General features: G+C 40.4%; 1 protein-coding gene across 2 annotated transcripts in view; it reads right to left on the reverse strand.

The window, feature by feature from the left end:
• PTPRG (protein tyrosine phosphatase receptor type G) overlaps positions 1-18,163 on the reverse strand; it is a 743,582-nt gene that overhangs the window by 217,436 nt on the left and 507,983 nt on the right. For both annotated transcript variants that reach the window (XM_023200598.2, XM_023200591.2), the window contains exon 5: positions 201-296. In XM_023200598.2, coding sequence (XP_023056366.1) covers positions 201-296 — 96 coding nt within the window. The remainder of the gene's footprint in view (positions 1-200; positions 297-18,163) is intronic.

Consider the following 18,163-nt stretch of genomic DNA (forward strand, 5'->3'; position numbering starts at 1 on the left):
CATGCAAAAATTTTCATTATGTTTCTAAACATACTTATTTACATTTTAAATCACACATTAGACAATATGAAATATCTCTCATTTGGACAGGTGTGAACTAGAAAACAGATGCATTCATTAAACATGGAACAATTCGGTGAATTAAAAAAAAATACTCAAAGAATTCTTTGGTTGAAGTACTTCAGCCACTGTTAACTTACTTGAAAAAATATGGCCATGGCTCCGATTATTCTGTTCTCAGAAATTGCGGTTTGAAAGCTGTCAAAGTCATCTGGATTGTAAAAGAAAATCTGCATCTGTAAGAACAATTAAAAAATGTATTAGGAAAATTTTCAAACATAAATAAAAAGTTGAGAGAATAGTACCATAAATGTATATTCCCTAGTTGCTAAGATTTTGCCGAATATATTCACCTATCCATATTTTTCCTTTGCTAACTTTTTTTTTTTTAAGATAAAGTATCACTCTGTTGCCCAGGCTGGACTGCAGTGATGAGATCTCAGCTCACAACAACCTCCGCCTCCCAGATTCAAGCAATTCTCCTGCCTCAGCTGAGTAGCTGGGATTACAGGCACCTGCCATCATGCTCAGCTAATTTTTGTATTTTTGTAGAGCTAGGCTTTCACCATATTGGCCAGGCTAGTCTTGAACTCTTGACCTAAAGTGATCTGCCCACTTTGGCCTTCCAAAGTGCTGGGATTACAGGCACGAGCCACCACACCCGGCCCTTTGCTAACATATTTTAGAATGAACCTAGACATCATGTCATTTTACCCCTAGATACTTCAGAATGTATTCCATCTTTTCACATAACTACAACGTATTCATACCACCCAAACTAAGTAAAACCAACACCTTCTAATTTTCTAATACCCAGGTCATGGTGTAATTTCCCTATTAAGAAGCAAAATTTTAATGGAGTTAACCACCTGTTTGTAAAAAGCTAACCCACACATTATTTTGCTTAATCCTCTTATCAAGCCCTGTAAAAAAAATTAGGGCAGTGGCCAGGTGCAGTGGTTCACGCTTGTAATCCCAGCACTTTGGGAGGCCGAGGCGGGTGGATCACAAGGTCAGGAGATCGAGACCATCCCGGCTCACACAGTGAAACCCCCCCCCCCCGTCTCTACTAAAAATACAAAAAATTAGCCGGGCGTGGTGGCAGGTGCCTGTAGTCCCAGCTACTTGGGAGGCTGAGGTAGGAGAATAGTGTGAACCCGGGAGGCGGAGCTTGCAGTAAGCCGAGATCTCGCCAGTGCACTCCAGCCTGGGCGACAGAGCAAGACTCTGTCTCAAAAAAAAAAAAAAAAAATTAGGGCAGAAATTACTATACTCAGCTATAGATGAGAAAATAATGCTTCAGAAATTTGATGTTAATTTACCTAATATTATACATCAGAGAGAATCCAAAATCTATGTGCTTTCATCCCAACCTTAAATATCTTCTCTTACATTTGGCTAGCATTACGTTTTGTTTTGTTTTGTTTTTTGAGACAAACAAAAAAAATCACTCTCACTCTGAGGCCGAGGCAGGAATGGAGTGGCCGCCATCATGGCTCACTGCGGCCTTCATCTCCTAGGCTCAATAGATCCTCCCACCTCAGCCCCCTGAGTAGCTGGGACTACAGGTGCATGCCACAATACCCAGCTAATTTGTGTATTTTCTGTAAGGACAGGGTTTTGCGTTGGTGTCCAGGCTGGTTTCAAACTCCTGGCCTCAAGCAGTCTGCATGCCTCAGCCTCTCAAAGCACTGGGATTACAAGTGTGAGCCACTGGGCCTGACTAGAATTTCTTATTCGAAAAGCAGAACACAGGTAAGTCAACTCAGGATCATTATACAACTTTAATGCTTGCACACACTTTGACATTTAACAAGATGCAGAGAACAGTTGGGTGCAGTGGCTCACGCCTGTAATCCCAGCACTTTGGAAGGCCGAGGCGGCGGATCACCTGAGGTCGGGAGTTTGAGACCAGCCTGACCAACATGGAGAAACTCCGTCTCAACTAAAAATACAAAATTAGCTGGGCATGGTGGTGCATGCCTGCAGTCCCAGCTACTCATGAGGCTGAGGCAGGAGAATCACTTGAACCTGTGAGGCGGAGGTTGCGGTGAGACGAGGTCGCACTGTTGAACTCCAGCCTGAGCAACAAGAGCGAAACTCTGTCTCAAAAAAAAAAAAAAAAAAAAAAAAAAAAAAAAGATATAGACAACAAAAAGAACCATTGGGTATCCCCCAAAAGCCTCCATACTGATAAGAAAAAAAAAAAAAGACCTGGGTTCCGGTTCCAGCTTCCTCATTTACTTGCAAGCACCAGTTTTCTTAGGCATAAAGTCAAGTATTTCCACTTACTGGGGTAACTCTGAGGCTCAAATAAGTTAACGTAGTGTGTAACATGAAGCAGCATGGTTAGACCTTATCAATGCTCAACAAATCACCATCATCACCATATATGCATATATATATTTTTCTGAGATAGGGTCTCATTTTGTCACCCAGGCTGGAGTGCAGTGGCATGATCATGGCTCACTGCAGCCTTGACCTCAAGGGCTCAAACGATCCTCCCACCTCAGCCTCCTAAGCAGCTAGGACTACGGGTGTACACTACCATATCGGGCTAATTTTTATACATATTTTTAGAGGTGGGGTCTCACTATGCTGCCCAGGCTGGTCTAGAACAACTGAGCTCAAGCAATCCGCCCACCTTGGCCTCCCAAAGTGTTGAGATTACAGGCATGAACCACTGCGCCTGGTCGTCGTCGTCATCATCATCATCATATGTTAAGATTAACATGTGGCAAACATCTTAAAATTTCTAGTAAGGGTATGATTCCACTGAATCATCTAGAATGATGCTACTCCTTACAGAAAATTCTATCTTCTATATAATTAGTTCTTTCATGACCTCTATTTCCCCACTTTTCCAAAAGGCATGATGCTATTTTCTGCAATAGACTGAACAACCACACCCCAGGGAGACTGAGAAATTTGACATTGAACAATAAAGTCCCAGCAGGAAAAGTTAAGTATAGGTCAAAGGTAAACAGAGTTCTGATGACTGAATTAACTCAAATGCTAAGAATACAAATGGCATTCCTTTTGTGAAGAGCGAAATCAGGTAGCCCAAATCAGGACACTTCCTAGAAAAATTCTGACACCTAAGTACACGGGAGAAGGATGGATAGTTTCTTTTGGAGAATTTTCTTTCTTAAAGATAATTCTTTTTCTTAAGACTGTGAATTTGCACCAATTCTGGCAGTTTCTTACAAATGTGTTGTCTTACGGTTTGGACAGCTTTAGACATCATGAATTTTTAGAGAAAAATCCATTCAATAAGGTGCAGATTAGAATGGTTTAATATTAGGTGAATTGCTTTGGGTACAATACTACTAACCCAAGAAAGAAACTTCACACAGGTGTATTCAGAAAATTACACTTCACTTTCTTTTAAAAACTCAGGCTCTCAAATTAATTAGGTTCACAGAAGGCTTTCTTATACTTCAGCCCACGTGCAGGGGCAGCATTGTTTAATGCATCACCTGAATAGTGTGTGATACAAAATACTTTAAGACTTCTTCAAGGGCATTTTCATTTACAAGTGGGTAAAAAAAAAATGCAATTTTAGAAAATGTGTTTGAGTCCTGGCTCCACCCATCTGGATAATAAAATGTCTCATAAAAAGGACAGTAGCACAGGTCTGAAATATCTATTTTTCTCAAGTTGTAGCCTACTGAATTATGGTAATATCTGAAGCCGTCTAAAATATAACAGTAAGTAGATGAGGTTTTGCTGAATGAATTGGACTTGCGTGAACTGAAACATATTTTGTCAGCGGTGGTGATGGCTAAGTTTGGACAGAGGCTGGAAACATCTTGGAAGGTATTTGGGGTAGTTAACATCAATTTTTTCCTCAAAATGAGCTGTGGCCAGAGCCCTTCCTTCAACATTCTGGGCTCTAGATCCCAGAGCCCTCCCTTCAATATTCCCCCAAGTGTGTTCTTTCTAGTAATGTTAATCTAAATGATGCTCACTCTACAGCAATCCTTCTATGAAGAAACGTGGTGTACATAAGCTGAAGAAAAGATCTGGGGCTAGGCGCAATGTGGCTCATGCATGTAACCCTAGCACTTTGGGAGGTCCAGGTGGGAGGACTGCTTGACAACAGGAGTTTGAGGCCAGCCTGGGCAACAAAGTGAGACCTCATCTCTACAAAAAGTTAGCCAGGAGTGGTAACTGTAATCCCAGCTATTCAGGAGACTGAGGTGAGAGGATTGCTAGAGCCCAGGAGGCTGAGGCTATTGAGGCTACTGATGGCTCCACTGAACTCCAGCCTGAGCAACAGAGCAAGATCCTGTCTCAAAAAAAAAAAAAAAAAGAAAAAAGAAAAAAGAAAAAAGAAACAAGAAAAAAAAAATCTGGAAAAATCCAGTAATAAAGGGATTAACTGTTCCCTATCTCCTTTACCCAGTATCACCAATTATTTATACTATACCTCATTTGCTCTCTTTCTGTACACACACACACACACACACACACACACTTTTTTTCCTCAATCATTTGGGAGCAAATGGGAGATAATAGCCCCCTTTACCACTAAATACTTAAGTGTATAATTTCTAAGAATAAGGACATTCTCTTACATAATCACAGAATAATCATTAGAATTAGCAAACTTCACATTAATACAATACTATTATCTAATTCACAGACCATTTTCAAGTTTTGGCAAGTGCCCAAATAAAGTCCATTACAGATCATTTTCTGGTTCTCAGTCCAGAATTCAATCTAGGACCAAACTCTGTATTTAGTTCTCATGTCTTTTTTACACTGACCTCTTCCAACCCCATCTTCATCTGGAACAGTTACTCAGCCTCTTTCTTTACTCAGACAATTTGAAGTGTACAGAGCAGAAAATTCATAGAATTGAGGTCTCTTGGCTGGGTGCGGTGGCTCACGCCTGTAATCCCAGCACTTTGTGGGACCAAGGCGGGTGGATCACTTGAGGTCAGGAGTTTGAGACCAACCTGGCCAACATGGTGAAACCCCATCTCTACAAAAATACAAAAATTAGCTGGGTGTGGTGGCAGGTGCCTGTAATCCCAGCTACTTGGGAGGCTGAGGCAGGAGAATCACTTGAACCCAGAAGGCGAAGGTTGCAATGAACCGAGATTGTGCCACTGCACTCCAGTCTGGGCAACAGAGTGAGACTCCGTCTCAAAAAAAAAATTATATCTTCTCAGTGCATTATATCAGCAGCACATTTATATGGGTTTGTCCCGCTATTAGAGTTATTTATCTTGATCATGTAGCTCAGGTGCTATCTATTGAGTTTGTCCACTATAAAGTTATTAATTTTCCTTTCATAATTAAAAAGTACTTTAGAGAGAGATATTTTAACATGAGATAAAAATCCTGCTCCTCATTTAATGTTGACTCACTAGCTTGGTATCCTTTGTGACTTTCTAACTCCACCATTCCTTCTATATTCATTAATGGCATTCTAGAGTAAGGAATCGCTTTCCCTGCACTGCGGTTTATTCACTTATTCATGCATTCATTTACACCCATATGGACTTGTTTATTTTTGTTTCTATTTATTCAATCCATTATCAGATTCCATTACTAACATTATGTATTTTGATGCTCAGATTGTCCCAGATTTGCCCAGTAGGAGACCCTTCAAAAGAATGTCCCTGTCAGTCTGCCACGTTCTCCTAATTCTTTATTTTTTAGCACTTCCTATCAGGCACAGATGTTTTGGGCTCATCCTGTATTTTCCCTACCCTAGCCCTAGAATTGGCCATTTAAGTTCTGGTTCAAAGGTTATTTGAAGACTTAATAACGTTAACTCAACATTTTCCAAACACAGTTGAAATAGAATACTTTAGGCATGATTCTTTAAGAAAACTATATAGCTTAAAGGTCGATCAATCTATTCCAATCAGGCCTCTCTTTTTTGCAAGGGAAGGAAAGTTGAATCAACCCTCTATAAGCAGATATTCCTTCCTCATGTAGAGTTCCATGAGATAGGAGATAATATATATTATATATAAAATACACACACACACACACACACATACACACACACACACATATATCCTCAAGCACAGAAACAAACTATATGAAACTCAATTAAAATACACTGATGGACTGCTTGCACCAGGGCACAATCATGGGACCAGTTCTGCTAAATTTTTCAAAGTCGTAAGTGAGAGTCATTAGCCCAAATGGATCATTCAACTCTACCTGTGGAACAGCTTGACTGCAAAACCCTCCAGGCGTTTTTCTAGCCAGATCAAGGTGATGGATAACCTAGAGTATCATATAGCATAACTTGACATTTGGAAAATGGAATTTTACAGGGGCAAAACAAATCACATTAAAAGCATCATCATCGACCAGGAAGCATATTCTAAAATACATATATGGCAAATGCCTCCATGAATCCCAATACTACCAAGTCATGGGAGGGAGGTGAAAAGGACATTGTGAGTACAGGATTGACAATAGTCAATGCTCCACTGTTGTAGGGTACTAGTGTAATACATACAAAGTCACAACAAAATGCCCACCTAGCTTCCCTTTTTGCCTGCCTTGTGCAACTTTTCCCTTACATTTAAAATAACGCCAGTTGCAATTTGACTTTACAAATGTGTATATGTCTGGTTTCCAATATGTATCACTGTCCATGTTAAGCTGAATGAACAGAAAGCAACAAATCTGAAATCCTCAGCCTTTGATACTATTATTGTTGTTCAAATATTAATTTTAATCATAGTAAAACATTATTAATGTTTTTCAAACTTTCAGTAAGTGCTTACTATCTGCCAGGTACTGTACTATGTATGATTCATTGACACTCAGTGAGGTAGGTACTAGTACGATTCTCATTTTATAGGCAAGGAAACCAAGGATTTACAAAACTCATAATTTCAAATTTACAAAGTTCCTAAGGAAGGAAAGTGGGGTTGGGACAGAAAAATTATCTTTCAAAATTGTCTTTCCAATGTCAGAGTTCAAGGTCTTAATCACTGTGCTTCCTTCCAACTGGCAGGAGTATTGCTTAATGCCTGTTCTCTGTACGGCACCATGACAGATGAAGACACAGTCTGTACTTAGGAAGACTAAAATATCATTAATGAGACAAGGTTAACTTTATTTCTGAGTGCCAAAGTTGAGGGAGTATATCACGAAATAAAAGCATAAGGCAATGAATGGCTCATGGTCAAGTGAGGCATCTATTAAACAAATCCTACATTTATACAGGCAATGGGCAGGAGGGGGCATTTTCCAGAAGGTGAACTTTTTATTGTCTAATGTTATAGTTGTGAGCCTAAGTCAGCTCCCTGGTTGCTGTGATCATGGAAGCAAAAGGAAATGATCCCAACATGAGAGTAGAAAACCCAACAGTAACTTCCATGCAGATTTAGAAAGCTCTACATTTTATTTCCTCTAAAAAAGCTATTTCTCCCACATGCCCCCTACACATGCCCCCCCCCCCCCCCAAAAAAAATCATGATGGAGTAAGAAAGGAAACAGCACGCAGATAGCTCAGGGGGAAGGCAATCTACTGAAAGACTCAGTAGAAATTTCCAGGATACTGCTGGGGATTTTTATTAAAATGGAAGAACACACAGGCAAAAGCTACAGAAAAGAACAGATGGAGATGAGACGTAAACAGGACGAGATAAGGAGGGTAACCAAAAAGGCAAGAGCAGAATTAAAAATCACATAGGAGGCAGCAGACAACAGAACTGGAAATGTATTTTTCTAATCAAGCTTGGTGTTAACCTGCCATTTGGGAACGTGGTAGTGGACAAGAAACAGCTGCCTAAGAATAAAGATGTGAAGTGAAGGTAAAGTAAACATCCAAACACAGTGAATCTGCCAGTTCTGCTTTTTTGACAATATGCATAGTATGATGACAGAATTAAGGTTTTTGTAAAATAAGCTCTTAATCTAACATGATTTTTAAATTATTTCGTAACGGCTAGTATTAAGGAGGCCAGGATGCACACACTCAACCCTCTAATTCTGCCATTGCCTGTAGACAGAAAGATGTATGCATGCAGGACATAAGTCTGTGCAGTGCAAGGCTGTGTCCCTAGCACAGTGCTGCCCATTGTAAATACTAGTAATTTATTTCTGGAATGAATAAGATGAGTGGGAGCTCTAAGTGGCTTGAAGCAAGGACAGCCAAATGATAAAGCCACAAACACTAACAAAGTCCATGCCATCTCTTGGAATAAATAACAAAATCAGTGGCAAGGAGGCTCAAGATATTGAAAGAATGAAGGAATTTAAACTGCTGGAGTACATGCTCAGAAAGGTACAAATACAAGCCAAAATCACTGTGAAACAGCCAAGTGACTCCAGGTATGGTTCTACTAAATACAGATTATATTACTTGCTCTTTAATCTATAAGAAAGTCAAACCATTGTCTAAGTAACTCTGGCCTAAAATTTTAATATTCCAACAAAAGAAGATCTATTCATTTAAATTATGGAGAAAAATGATAAATACACATTACATATATTACATTAAAATATGTAACACAAACATTCTGGGTATTTTGTTTTCTCCTATTGAACGAAGTTTTTATTCCTAGTTACTTTTTAAAAGGATCATTGTTACTTTTTGTGAAAGTATTTTTTACATGTGATTAACATTTAAATCAGTAGACCTTAGAACTAAAGCTGATTACCCTCTATAATGTGGGTGGGTCTCAAGCAATCAGCTGAAGACCTGAGGTCTTTTTAAGAGGAAGGAATTCTGCCTCTACACTGCAACACAGATTGGGCTCAGGTTTCTAGCCTTTGAACTCAACACTGCAATATCAACTCAGCTAGAGTAACTTAGCTAAAATTAATGAATTATAGGCCAGAGTTTGTGTGTGTGTGTGTTTGTGTGTGTGTGTGTGTGTGTGTGAGAGAGAGAGAGAGAGAGAGAAAGAGAGAGACATCGATCCTATGGGGTCTCTTTCTCTGGAGAACCCTGACTAATATACCCCCTAAAATCATTACTGGTTTTAAGCAAACATACACAGGTATGTGTGTCTGCGTATCACATTATAAAACCATTTTGCAGCTTAATTACTTTTTGGGCTTCTTTGAGCTCTGAACTCTATCATCTTTTCTCACTTCTTCCTAACAAGCTTCTACCCTGGAGAATGTAGCCCATGTCACAAACCAGTTCACACTCTTACAGCATACGGAAAAATATCCATAAAGTTGGCAGTATTAGATGAAGATCTAAGAGTATTTGCTATAGAATAAGAACGGATTTGTATATTGAAGAGCCTGGAGATCTCTAAGGCCCAATGTCCCCTTCTGTGAAACAGAGGTAATACTCACACCTCACAGGGCTGTTGTAATACATTTTCACTAAGCGCTTGCTTTGGAAAAGTAAAAACTGATGAAACAGCTCTCATTTTTCTCTGACAGTATATCCTGATGACTTCCTTTATGACCAGAAGGGATACTTAAAGTAAGGTTCAAATAAACCATTTCCACAGGCCAGCCAACATCCCAGTAAGTCATGCCACAGGATGTGGCAAAGAAACCAGTGTGTGGCGTTCATTGAAAGAATATTTTTAGAAGAACTAAGCTCTGAAGAAGAACAGGTAGTAAGTATCTTTGCAGGGAAGGTGGCATTTAAATAAACATTCTGAAACATTTCCTTTATACAATATCATTAATCACAGAGTACACAAATCCTTAATTATTTCCTGTTTTCATTTGCCCTGTAACAGGGAATTATCTTCAACTACTTTACAGCAGGAATCCCAAGATTTGGAGCAGAAGAAACTAAGGTGCACACTAGGGCTATGAGGCATACACTCGGGTGCCAGGATGTTTTTGAGATCTCTCTTAAAAGTCTCTGTGTGTAACTTGTTTGTTCTGTTATATGTCTATTTATTAGCTGATTTTCAGGATTTCTGGTTCAGTGATGCATCTGATTAATCAAATAAATATTCCATGTTTGCACTTTTCCCTTGATAGGGAAGAGTTCAGGCTCTTGGTTGCGGTAGTAAGCTAAGTTTTTCAGTGATTTACTATGCATGATTCATGAGTTATTTCTTACAGCTCAGCATAAGTTTGGGCACAAATGAAGTAGGCTGAGTCTGGCTATAGCTTGTCTGGATACCTTCGTCGTGTACTCAGAAAGGAAGGCAGTAAGCTATAGCTTTCTTATTTAATAGTTATGTGACTTGATTGAAGTCAGTTACCCCCTCACTGAGCCTTAACATCTCCATGAGTAAACTGAATTAAAAATATGTTACTGGGTTACACTGAGGATTAAATAAAATAACTTGAGTAAAGCACCTTCCACTATGTCTGGCACAGTCAGAACCACTGATTTACTTAACATGTCTAAATATTAAAGGGGGAAAACAAGAAAGAAAAACCACCACCACGTAAATTAGTGAAAGGGCTATTTGCAATATCCCCAAATTGGAACTTGCCTAAACACTAATCAATAATGGAATGGATAGGCAAATTGTGACACACAAAATGAAATACCTAGTGGAATGCACTACAACCACAGATAACAATATAGGCAAATCTCACAAACAAAGCTGAACCAGGTAAACCAGATTCAAACAAACAAAACAAACAGTGCGATTCCATTGGAATGAAGTACAAAAACAGGAAAAACTAAAGCACTTAGAAGCCAACACAGTGGTTACCCAGAGGCGGCAGTAACTGGACAAGGACATCTGTAGGTGCTAATACGTTATCTTGCAGATGTGGGCACTGGTTACAAGCATATGAAATTCGTCAGCTGTACACTTTTTTTTTGTGATTTTTCTCCTTTACATATGGTACTTCAACAATGGATAAACAGAAATAGCAAAATACCTGTGCCGTTGAAACCAAGAGGAACAGAAGTATAACCTCACATAGTTACAGGGCTGAAGCAGGAGGATTCCTGGAACCAAGGAGTTTGAGACCAGCCTGAGAAACATAGCGTTCAAAAAATAAAAAAATAAAAAATTAGCTGGGCATGATGGCATACATCAGTAGTTCTGGCTACTCGGGAGGCTGAGGCAGGAGGATCGCTTGAGCCCAGGAGTTCAAGGCTGCAGTGAGCTATGATTGCATCACTGCACTCCAACCTGGGTGACACAGTGAGACTCTGCTTCAATTAAAAACAAACAAGCCGAAACAGAGCAGGGCCGAGTTTACTGCCCTGTTTTGCGCTCATTCCATTGAATATAAGCTACTTTAAACCTGACATTATGGTCAGATTGAACTTATCTGCTTGATGGAGCAAGTTCCAGTGACTGGCCTTAATATAGAGAATCCCTACAGCCTAAGACCCAAAAACTATTACAAGAGCCAACCAAGCACTGCCCCTGCCTACCCTTTCACAAGGCAGCCGCAAGCATAAAGCACTCAGGAGGGTTGCTTAAATGTACCTGATTCTGAATACTTTACATCAATTAATTCCTTAAATCAATACTACTATTTTCTAGGGGCGATACTCTTATTTCTCCTATTTTATACAAAAGGAAATTAAGGCTGAGATAGTAGGTCTTGTCTAAGAAGTAGTTAACTCTGGAACTCAAATCTAGGCATTTGCTTGTGAAGCCCATATACTTAAAGCTGTTCTACCATACAACATCCTGACCAGAATTCCCATCAGCAATGAACTCTACCTGTTAGTTCTCTCTAGGGTCCTAGTACAAAGCTTCCAGAGCAGTGTTCTTAAGCTGGGGTGATTCTGTACCCCAGTGGAAATATGGCCACGTCCAGAGACATGTTTGGTTGTCACTCTTTGAGGGGTGATAGGCATCTAGTGCAGAGGTCCCCAACCCCCTCATCTGTATTTACAGCTGCTCCTCATAGCTCACATTACTGACTGAGCTCTGCCTCCTGTCAGATCAGTGGTGCCATTAGATTCTCATAGGAGCATAAACCCTATTATGAACTGCGCATGTGAGGAATCCAGGTTGCACACTCCTAATGAGAATCTAATGCCTGATAATCTGTCACTGTCTCCCATCACCCCTGGCTGGGACCATCTAGTTGCAAGAAAACACACTCAGGGCTCCCACTGATTCTACATTATACAACTATACATTGTAAAATTATTTCATTATATATTACAATGTAATAATAATAGAAATAAAGTGCACAATAAATATAATGCAACTGACTCATCCTGAAACCATCGCCACCCCCGACATGGTCCGTGGAAAAACTGTCTTCCACAAAACCGGTCCCTTGTGCCAAAAAGGTTGGGGACCACTGATCTAGCAGGTAGAGGCCAGGGGTGTGCCTAAACACCCCAAAATGCATAGAAAAGTGCCCCACATCATGGGAGTTTCTCTGCGCCTACTCAGGCTCTGGAGGTTGACAGAAAGAAAAAAAAAAAAAAAGAATTATCCGCCCAAAATGTCCATAGCGCTGAGATGCAGAAACCCTGTCCCACACCCACTGTCAACATGACACATTATCAGTGGGCACGGTAAAGCACTTTGTTTTTCTTTCCCTTTCACACTACTACTGAACTTTGAGGGGGAGGATCAAGTCTGCTGTGAGGGAGATTGAAACTGGAAGAGCAGTTGATTTTCTTTTTTTTTTTTTTTTTGAGCCGGAGTCTCGCTCTGTCACCAAGCTGGAGTGCAGCGGCCCGATCTCAGCTCACTGCAACCTCCGCCTCCTGAGTCCAAGTGATTCTCCTGCCTCTGCCTCCTGAGTAGCTGGGATTACAGGAATGCGCCATCACGCCCAACTAATTATAGTAATTTTTAGTAGAGATGGGTTTCACCATGTGGAGCAGGATGGTCTCAATCTCCTGACCTCATGAACTGCCCACCTCAGCCTCCCAAAGTGCTGGGATTACAGGCGTGAGCCACTGTGCCCAGCCAGGAGAGCACTTTTGTCCCTATGCATAAACCAGTAACTTCAACTACTCTTGAGGTGACTGAAATGGCTTTTTTTTTTTTTTTCTAATGAAACAACGTTTCCTTGCTGGCATGGCTATTTTATATACAAAGCTGGTTCTGAAATGCAGTGGAGCTTAACGCCTTGGACACAGTGGAGGGGGAGGGGTCCCTAGGTGCATGTGGAACTCATTTGTATTTCAAAAACACAAAAATCACTACCACGGTGTTTGTGCTCTTTGTAATATGAAACTTTTTAGAAATTGCTTTGTACTTGGGAGTAACAGCCACATGATTCACCATGAAATGAAGTCTGGAAAATCATTTTGGATAAATGGACCTATAAATTCAATAGAATTTCCATGACAACATAGACTGCAACACTCAGCCACAAATAAAAGGTTATAAATCATTCAAAACCAACTAGGAATCAGCAATATGTCTCCCACTTCAAAATACAAGAAACCTGAAATATAGTTTGTTACTTACTCAACCAAAGTTCACATTAGAGTTCTTTCCTCATTTCTGATATTGTCATAAGTTTTGGGGGAAATGATGATGTCATGAATTTGCAATTAAACTAAACAAAATTAACACAGGTGTAGAGTTGGTTGTATTCCCTCCGCTTCTCCCAGCCAGAGACCTCCAAGAAAGCTTGTCACAAAAACAAGTTATGCTCTTTTATCTGGAAAACTGCAGCTTGCACTATACAGCTGAATGTTGCCACATCACGTTTCTCCATGAGAAAAAGGTTGGTGCAAAACATTTCTGAGAACACACATCCAAGACAACTGGAGGCTTCCAAATGCTTCTGAGCTCTATAAATCCAAACCACACCCTTTAGTGTCCTTGGGAAAACCTCCGCAGTAAAGTATTTTTAAGGTTAGCTGGATGAACTGGTCTAGAACATCTGTTCTTTGAAACAGCTCTTCTGTTCCTGAGGTCATCTTGTCATTTCTGCTGGAGATCCCCTTACAAGAGGCACTTCTGGATATTGTATCATGACCTCTCCCACTGGGAGGGCCCTTACAGAGCTAAGCACATAGTAGGCACTCATTAAATGACTGTGGAATGAATGAATGAGTCGTTTCTCACACAGAAGAAAAGATGTCGCATTGCTCCACTGGGATTTTTTTTTTCTTATTATTCAGTATCCCTTAAAATAATCAACAGCTTTGGTCAGATGACTGATGAAAGGGGAAAAACAAATTTATGGAACTATGAATCTGGCTTCCAGCAGGGCTGCAAGCCCCCTGAAAGACTGCCGAGGGTGGTACATGTATTCACTGAACAGTGTCCATCACTTTTCAACAGTTCATAGAGCAGACAGACTTCTATGGTTCCATCTACAATCACGTGCTGAAAGACCCATTTTCAGCCCTGGTCTCATGCGGTATGCAACCACAGACTTCACTGGACTCTTCAAGGGCTCCACAAGCCAGAAAGGTTAAAAATCACTACCTCTAAAAAAATATGTAAGCATGCCTCAATGAGCAAAAAGTCCCCTCTCTAAGACAGGTATCTAGAAGCAGTCCAAGCCAAACCATCCCCTGAAAAGATTACACACATTTTTTTGTTCTAATCAACAGTGCAGAAGAACACCAATTTTCCTATACCATTCGTAACACTGGATTTATGGATCCTTATTTTTTACCATTGGATGGATACTTCTATTCTCATTTAAAAATTTTCAAACAAGGCTGGGTGTGGTGGCTCACACCTATAATCCCAGCACTTTGGGGGGCCAAGTTGGGAGGATCAGGAGGTCAGGAAATCAAGGCCACCCTGGCTAACATGGTGAAAGCCCATCTTCATTAAAAAATACAAAAAATTAGCGGGGGCAGTGGCACACGCCTGTAATCTCACTACTCGGGAAGCTGAGGCAGGAGAATCGCTTGAACAGGGGAGCCGGATGTTGCAGTGAGCCGAGATCGCACCATTACACTCCAGCCTGGGCAAGAAGAGTGAAACTCCATCTCAAAAAAAAAAAAAAAAAAATCCAAATAACCAATAAGAATAAGAATCTTTACCTAGTTTTTTTCTAATGATTTCCTGTTTTATTATTTAAGGAGATCTTTATTCAGAATATTAATACTTTGCCACAAGTGCTGCAAATACAAAAACAAATACACAAGTATCTTTGCCCCACCATTGATGGTATCAGGGGAAGAAAAACTTGATATGCGTAATACATAGAATGGTAAAAGAACCTACGGAGGGGGAAGGAAGAAATTAGGCACTAATTTGGGAGGCTGAGGCAGAAGGATTGCTTCAGGCCAGGAGTTCAAGACCAGCCTTGAAAGTTCTCAGATATATTGTTAGAGGAGAAAATGAAGTTGCAAAACAAATACGCTGTGATCACATTTGACTTTTAAAACGTCATACAACTCAGTAGTATATGTGTTCTGTGCGTATATGCACAAATATATAGATCTAAGGCAAAGGAAAGCTCATGTCTAGAAAAATAACACAAACAAATTGTAGTTTTCTCTGGGGAGAAGACTTGTATTGATTTGGGGCCAATAAAGGTGGTTTATCACAACTGTTTAAAACACTTGCTGGCTCTAAAAATATAGCTCATCTAGAAAAACGTCTTCCTTGAAATGGGCAGAAAAAGAAAAATCAAGAAAGAAAAGAACAAAACCCAAACCCCACCGCTGCTATAAGAAGAGGGTGAATCGAACAGATCCATTCAGGGACCCAACTCAGAAGACAGCCTCATCAGCAAAGTGCTCGAAAGGAATGCATCCATCAGCCCCTAGCAACAGATAGCTCCACATCACGCAGGGTGTAATCTTCCTTTATTCCTGATCCCACTGTAACACAATTCACTCTTCATGTATTTTTTACCACAATGAAACGCACAACTACTCAAGCTTACATTCCAAAGGCAACAAAGAAATCAAGAAAAGATTGAGGTCAGGTGAGGTGACTCACACCTAGAATCCCAGCATTTTGGGAGGATGAGGCAGGAGGATTGCTCGAGGCCAGCAGTTCAAGACCAGCCTGGGCAACATAGTGATACTAGTTCTCTACAAAAAATATAAATAAATAAAAACGAAAATCGAGGTACTGTTTCAGATTCATGCAGAATTTAATTTACTTAACACAGCTGGTCTACTAAAAAGTGTATTTGTTTAGACTAATAATTTCCCACCTACCTAGCCATAAAATTACAGTGCGCCCTATAATTTTACTTTATATAAACACAAAGTATTAACATTAATTCTCTCAGACCGTATCTTTGGTCAGAAGGACACCAGAGAATCAGAGAGCAAAACAAGGCTGCCCAAAGCTCGGCAAAGCACTGTCTTCCTGATATATTGGTTAAAACCCAACAGGAATGATTTAGAGAGAGGCATTTTAGGAATTGGTTAAAGGCTTTAGCAGTAAAAAAGAATGGTGGGCTGCTACCATTGTAGCTTTGATCATAGTTCAAAATCCTTGGCTTAATGATCTTTCTGTCAATTCTCTGGAAAATGTGGGTTTCAGAATCTCATAATCAGAGAAAACATATGATGGAGTGGAAAAGATAATAATTAGATAATGAACGTTCAAGTTCAAGCTCTGCCTCATCTGGTGCTAAGATCAGGGGTAAATCATTTAATTATTCTGGGCCCCCATTTCCAAATATGCAAAATTGAGATGATGCTTTTAAATATATTTGAATGGTGATGACTTAAAATGAAGTTTGATGATTGAATATAACCTTATACTGGTTTGGGATTAGTATTCTACACCACAGAGCAAATAAGAATGCCACAAAATTGGTTGGGCTGGGTGGCTCATGCCTATAATCCCAGCACTTTGGGAGGCTGAGGCAGGCGGACAGCTTGAGTTCAGAAGTTCGAGACCAGCCTGAGCAACATGGTGAAACCTTATTTCTACAAAAATTAACTGGGCATGGTGGCACATGCCTGTGGTCCATGCTACTTGGGAAGCTGAAGTAGGCGGATCACTTGGGCCCAGCAGGAAGTCAGGCTGCAGTGAGCCATGATTGCACACCAGCCTAAGTAACACAATGAGATCCTGTCTTTAAAAAAAAAAAAATGCCATAAAATCTATGAGATGAGATCAACATTAGCTTCTTACTCATTATTAGTATAATTATAATTTCTATAAAACTTCTTTTCAAAAAATAGATGTCTCTGTTGAATTGTTTACTTGATAGGGAATTCATTTACTGTATGACTCAGATCAAGTCCCTTGTTAATTAGATTTTCCCATTTTCTTATTCCGTTTCATATGCTTCCCCCCCAACATTTTATTATGAAAAAGTATTAAATATATGCACAAAGCTGAAAGAATTTTGCTGTGAACACCTGTATACAACCCACCTAGATACCTCCCTTAACATTTAAATGTACCTGCTTTATCATACAACAGCTCATCCTGCTATCCATTCATTTAATCCCATACTAAATTTTCTTTTCTTTTCTTTTTTTTGAGACGGAGGTTCACTCTTGTTGCCTGGGCTGGAGTGCAATGGCACAATCTCGGCTCACAGCAATCTTTGCCTCCCAGGTTCAAGCAATTCTCCTGCCTCAGCCTCCTGAGTAGCTGGGATTACAGGCACACACCACCACGCGTGGCTACTTTTGTATTTTTAGTAGAGACAGGGTTTCTCCATGTTGGTCAGGCTGGTCTCGAACACCTGACCTCAGGTTATTCACCTGCCTCGGCCTCCCAAAGTGCTGGGATTACAGGTGTGAGCCAACACGTCTAGCCTCCATCCTAAATTTTAACAAAAAATGCCATCAGCACTCTCCAACAGCCAGCCATTGTAAAAGCAGTTAACTTTGGCATCAAGAGAAAGCCAGGTAGCTGGGCACAGTGGCTCATGTCTGTAATCCTAACACTTTGGGTGGCCGAGGTGGGCACATCACTTGAGGTCATGAGTTCCAGACCAGCCCAGCCAACATGGTGAAACCCCATCTCTACTAAAAATACAAAAATTAACTGGGTGTGGTAGCGTGCACCTATAATCCCAGCTACCCAGGAGGCTGAGGCAGGAGAATCGCTGAAACCCGGAGGCAGAGGTTGCAGTGAGCTGAGATGGCTCCACTACCTCTGGCCTGGGCGATAGAGAGAGACTCCATCGAAAGAGGAAGAGAGAGAGAAAGAGAAGGAGAAGAAAAAAGAAAGCCAAGCAATGTTTTCCAGGCTTTGGGTCCTGCTGGTTTGCAAAGGAGTTAATAACTTTATTAATGAGAGCATCTTGAGATTCTGATAGATAAATCTCAGCAGGGAACTGTTAGTAATTTGGGATA

Source organism: Piliocolobus tephrosceles, chromosome 2, assembly GCF_002776525.5.
Source record: "Piliocolobus tephrosceles isolate RC106 chromosome 2, ASM277652v3, whole genome shotgun sequence".
Taxonomy (NCBI): domain Eukaryota; kingdom Metazoa; phylum Chordata; class Mammalia; order Primates; family Cercopithecidae; genus Piliocolobus; species Piliocolobus tephrosceles.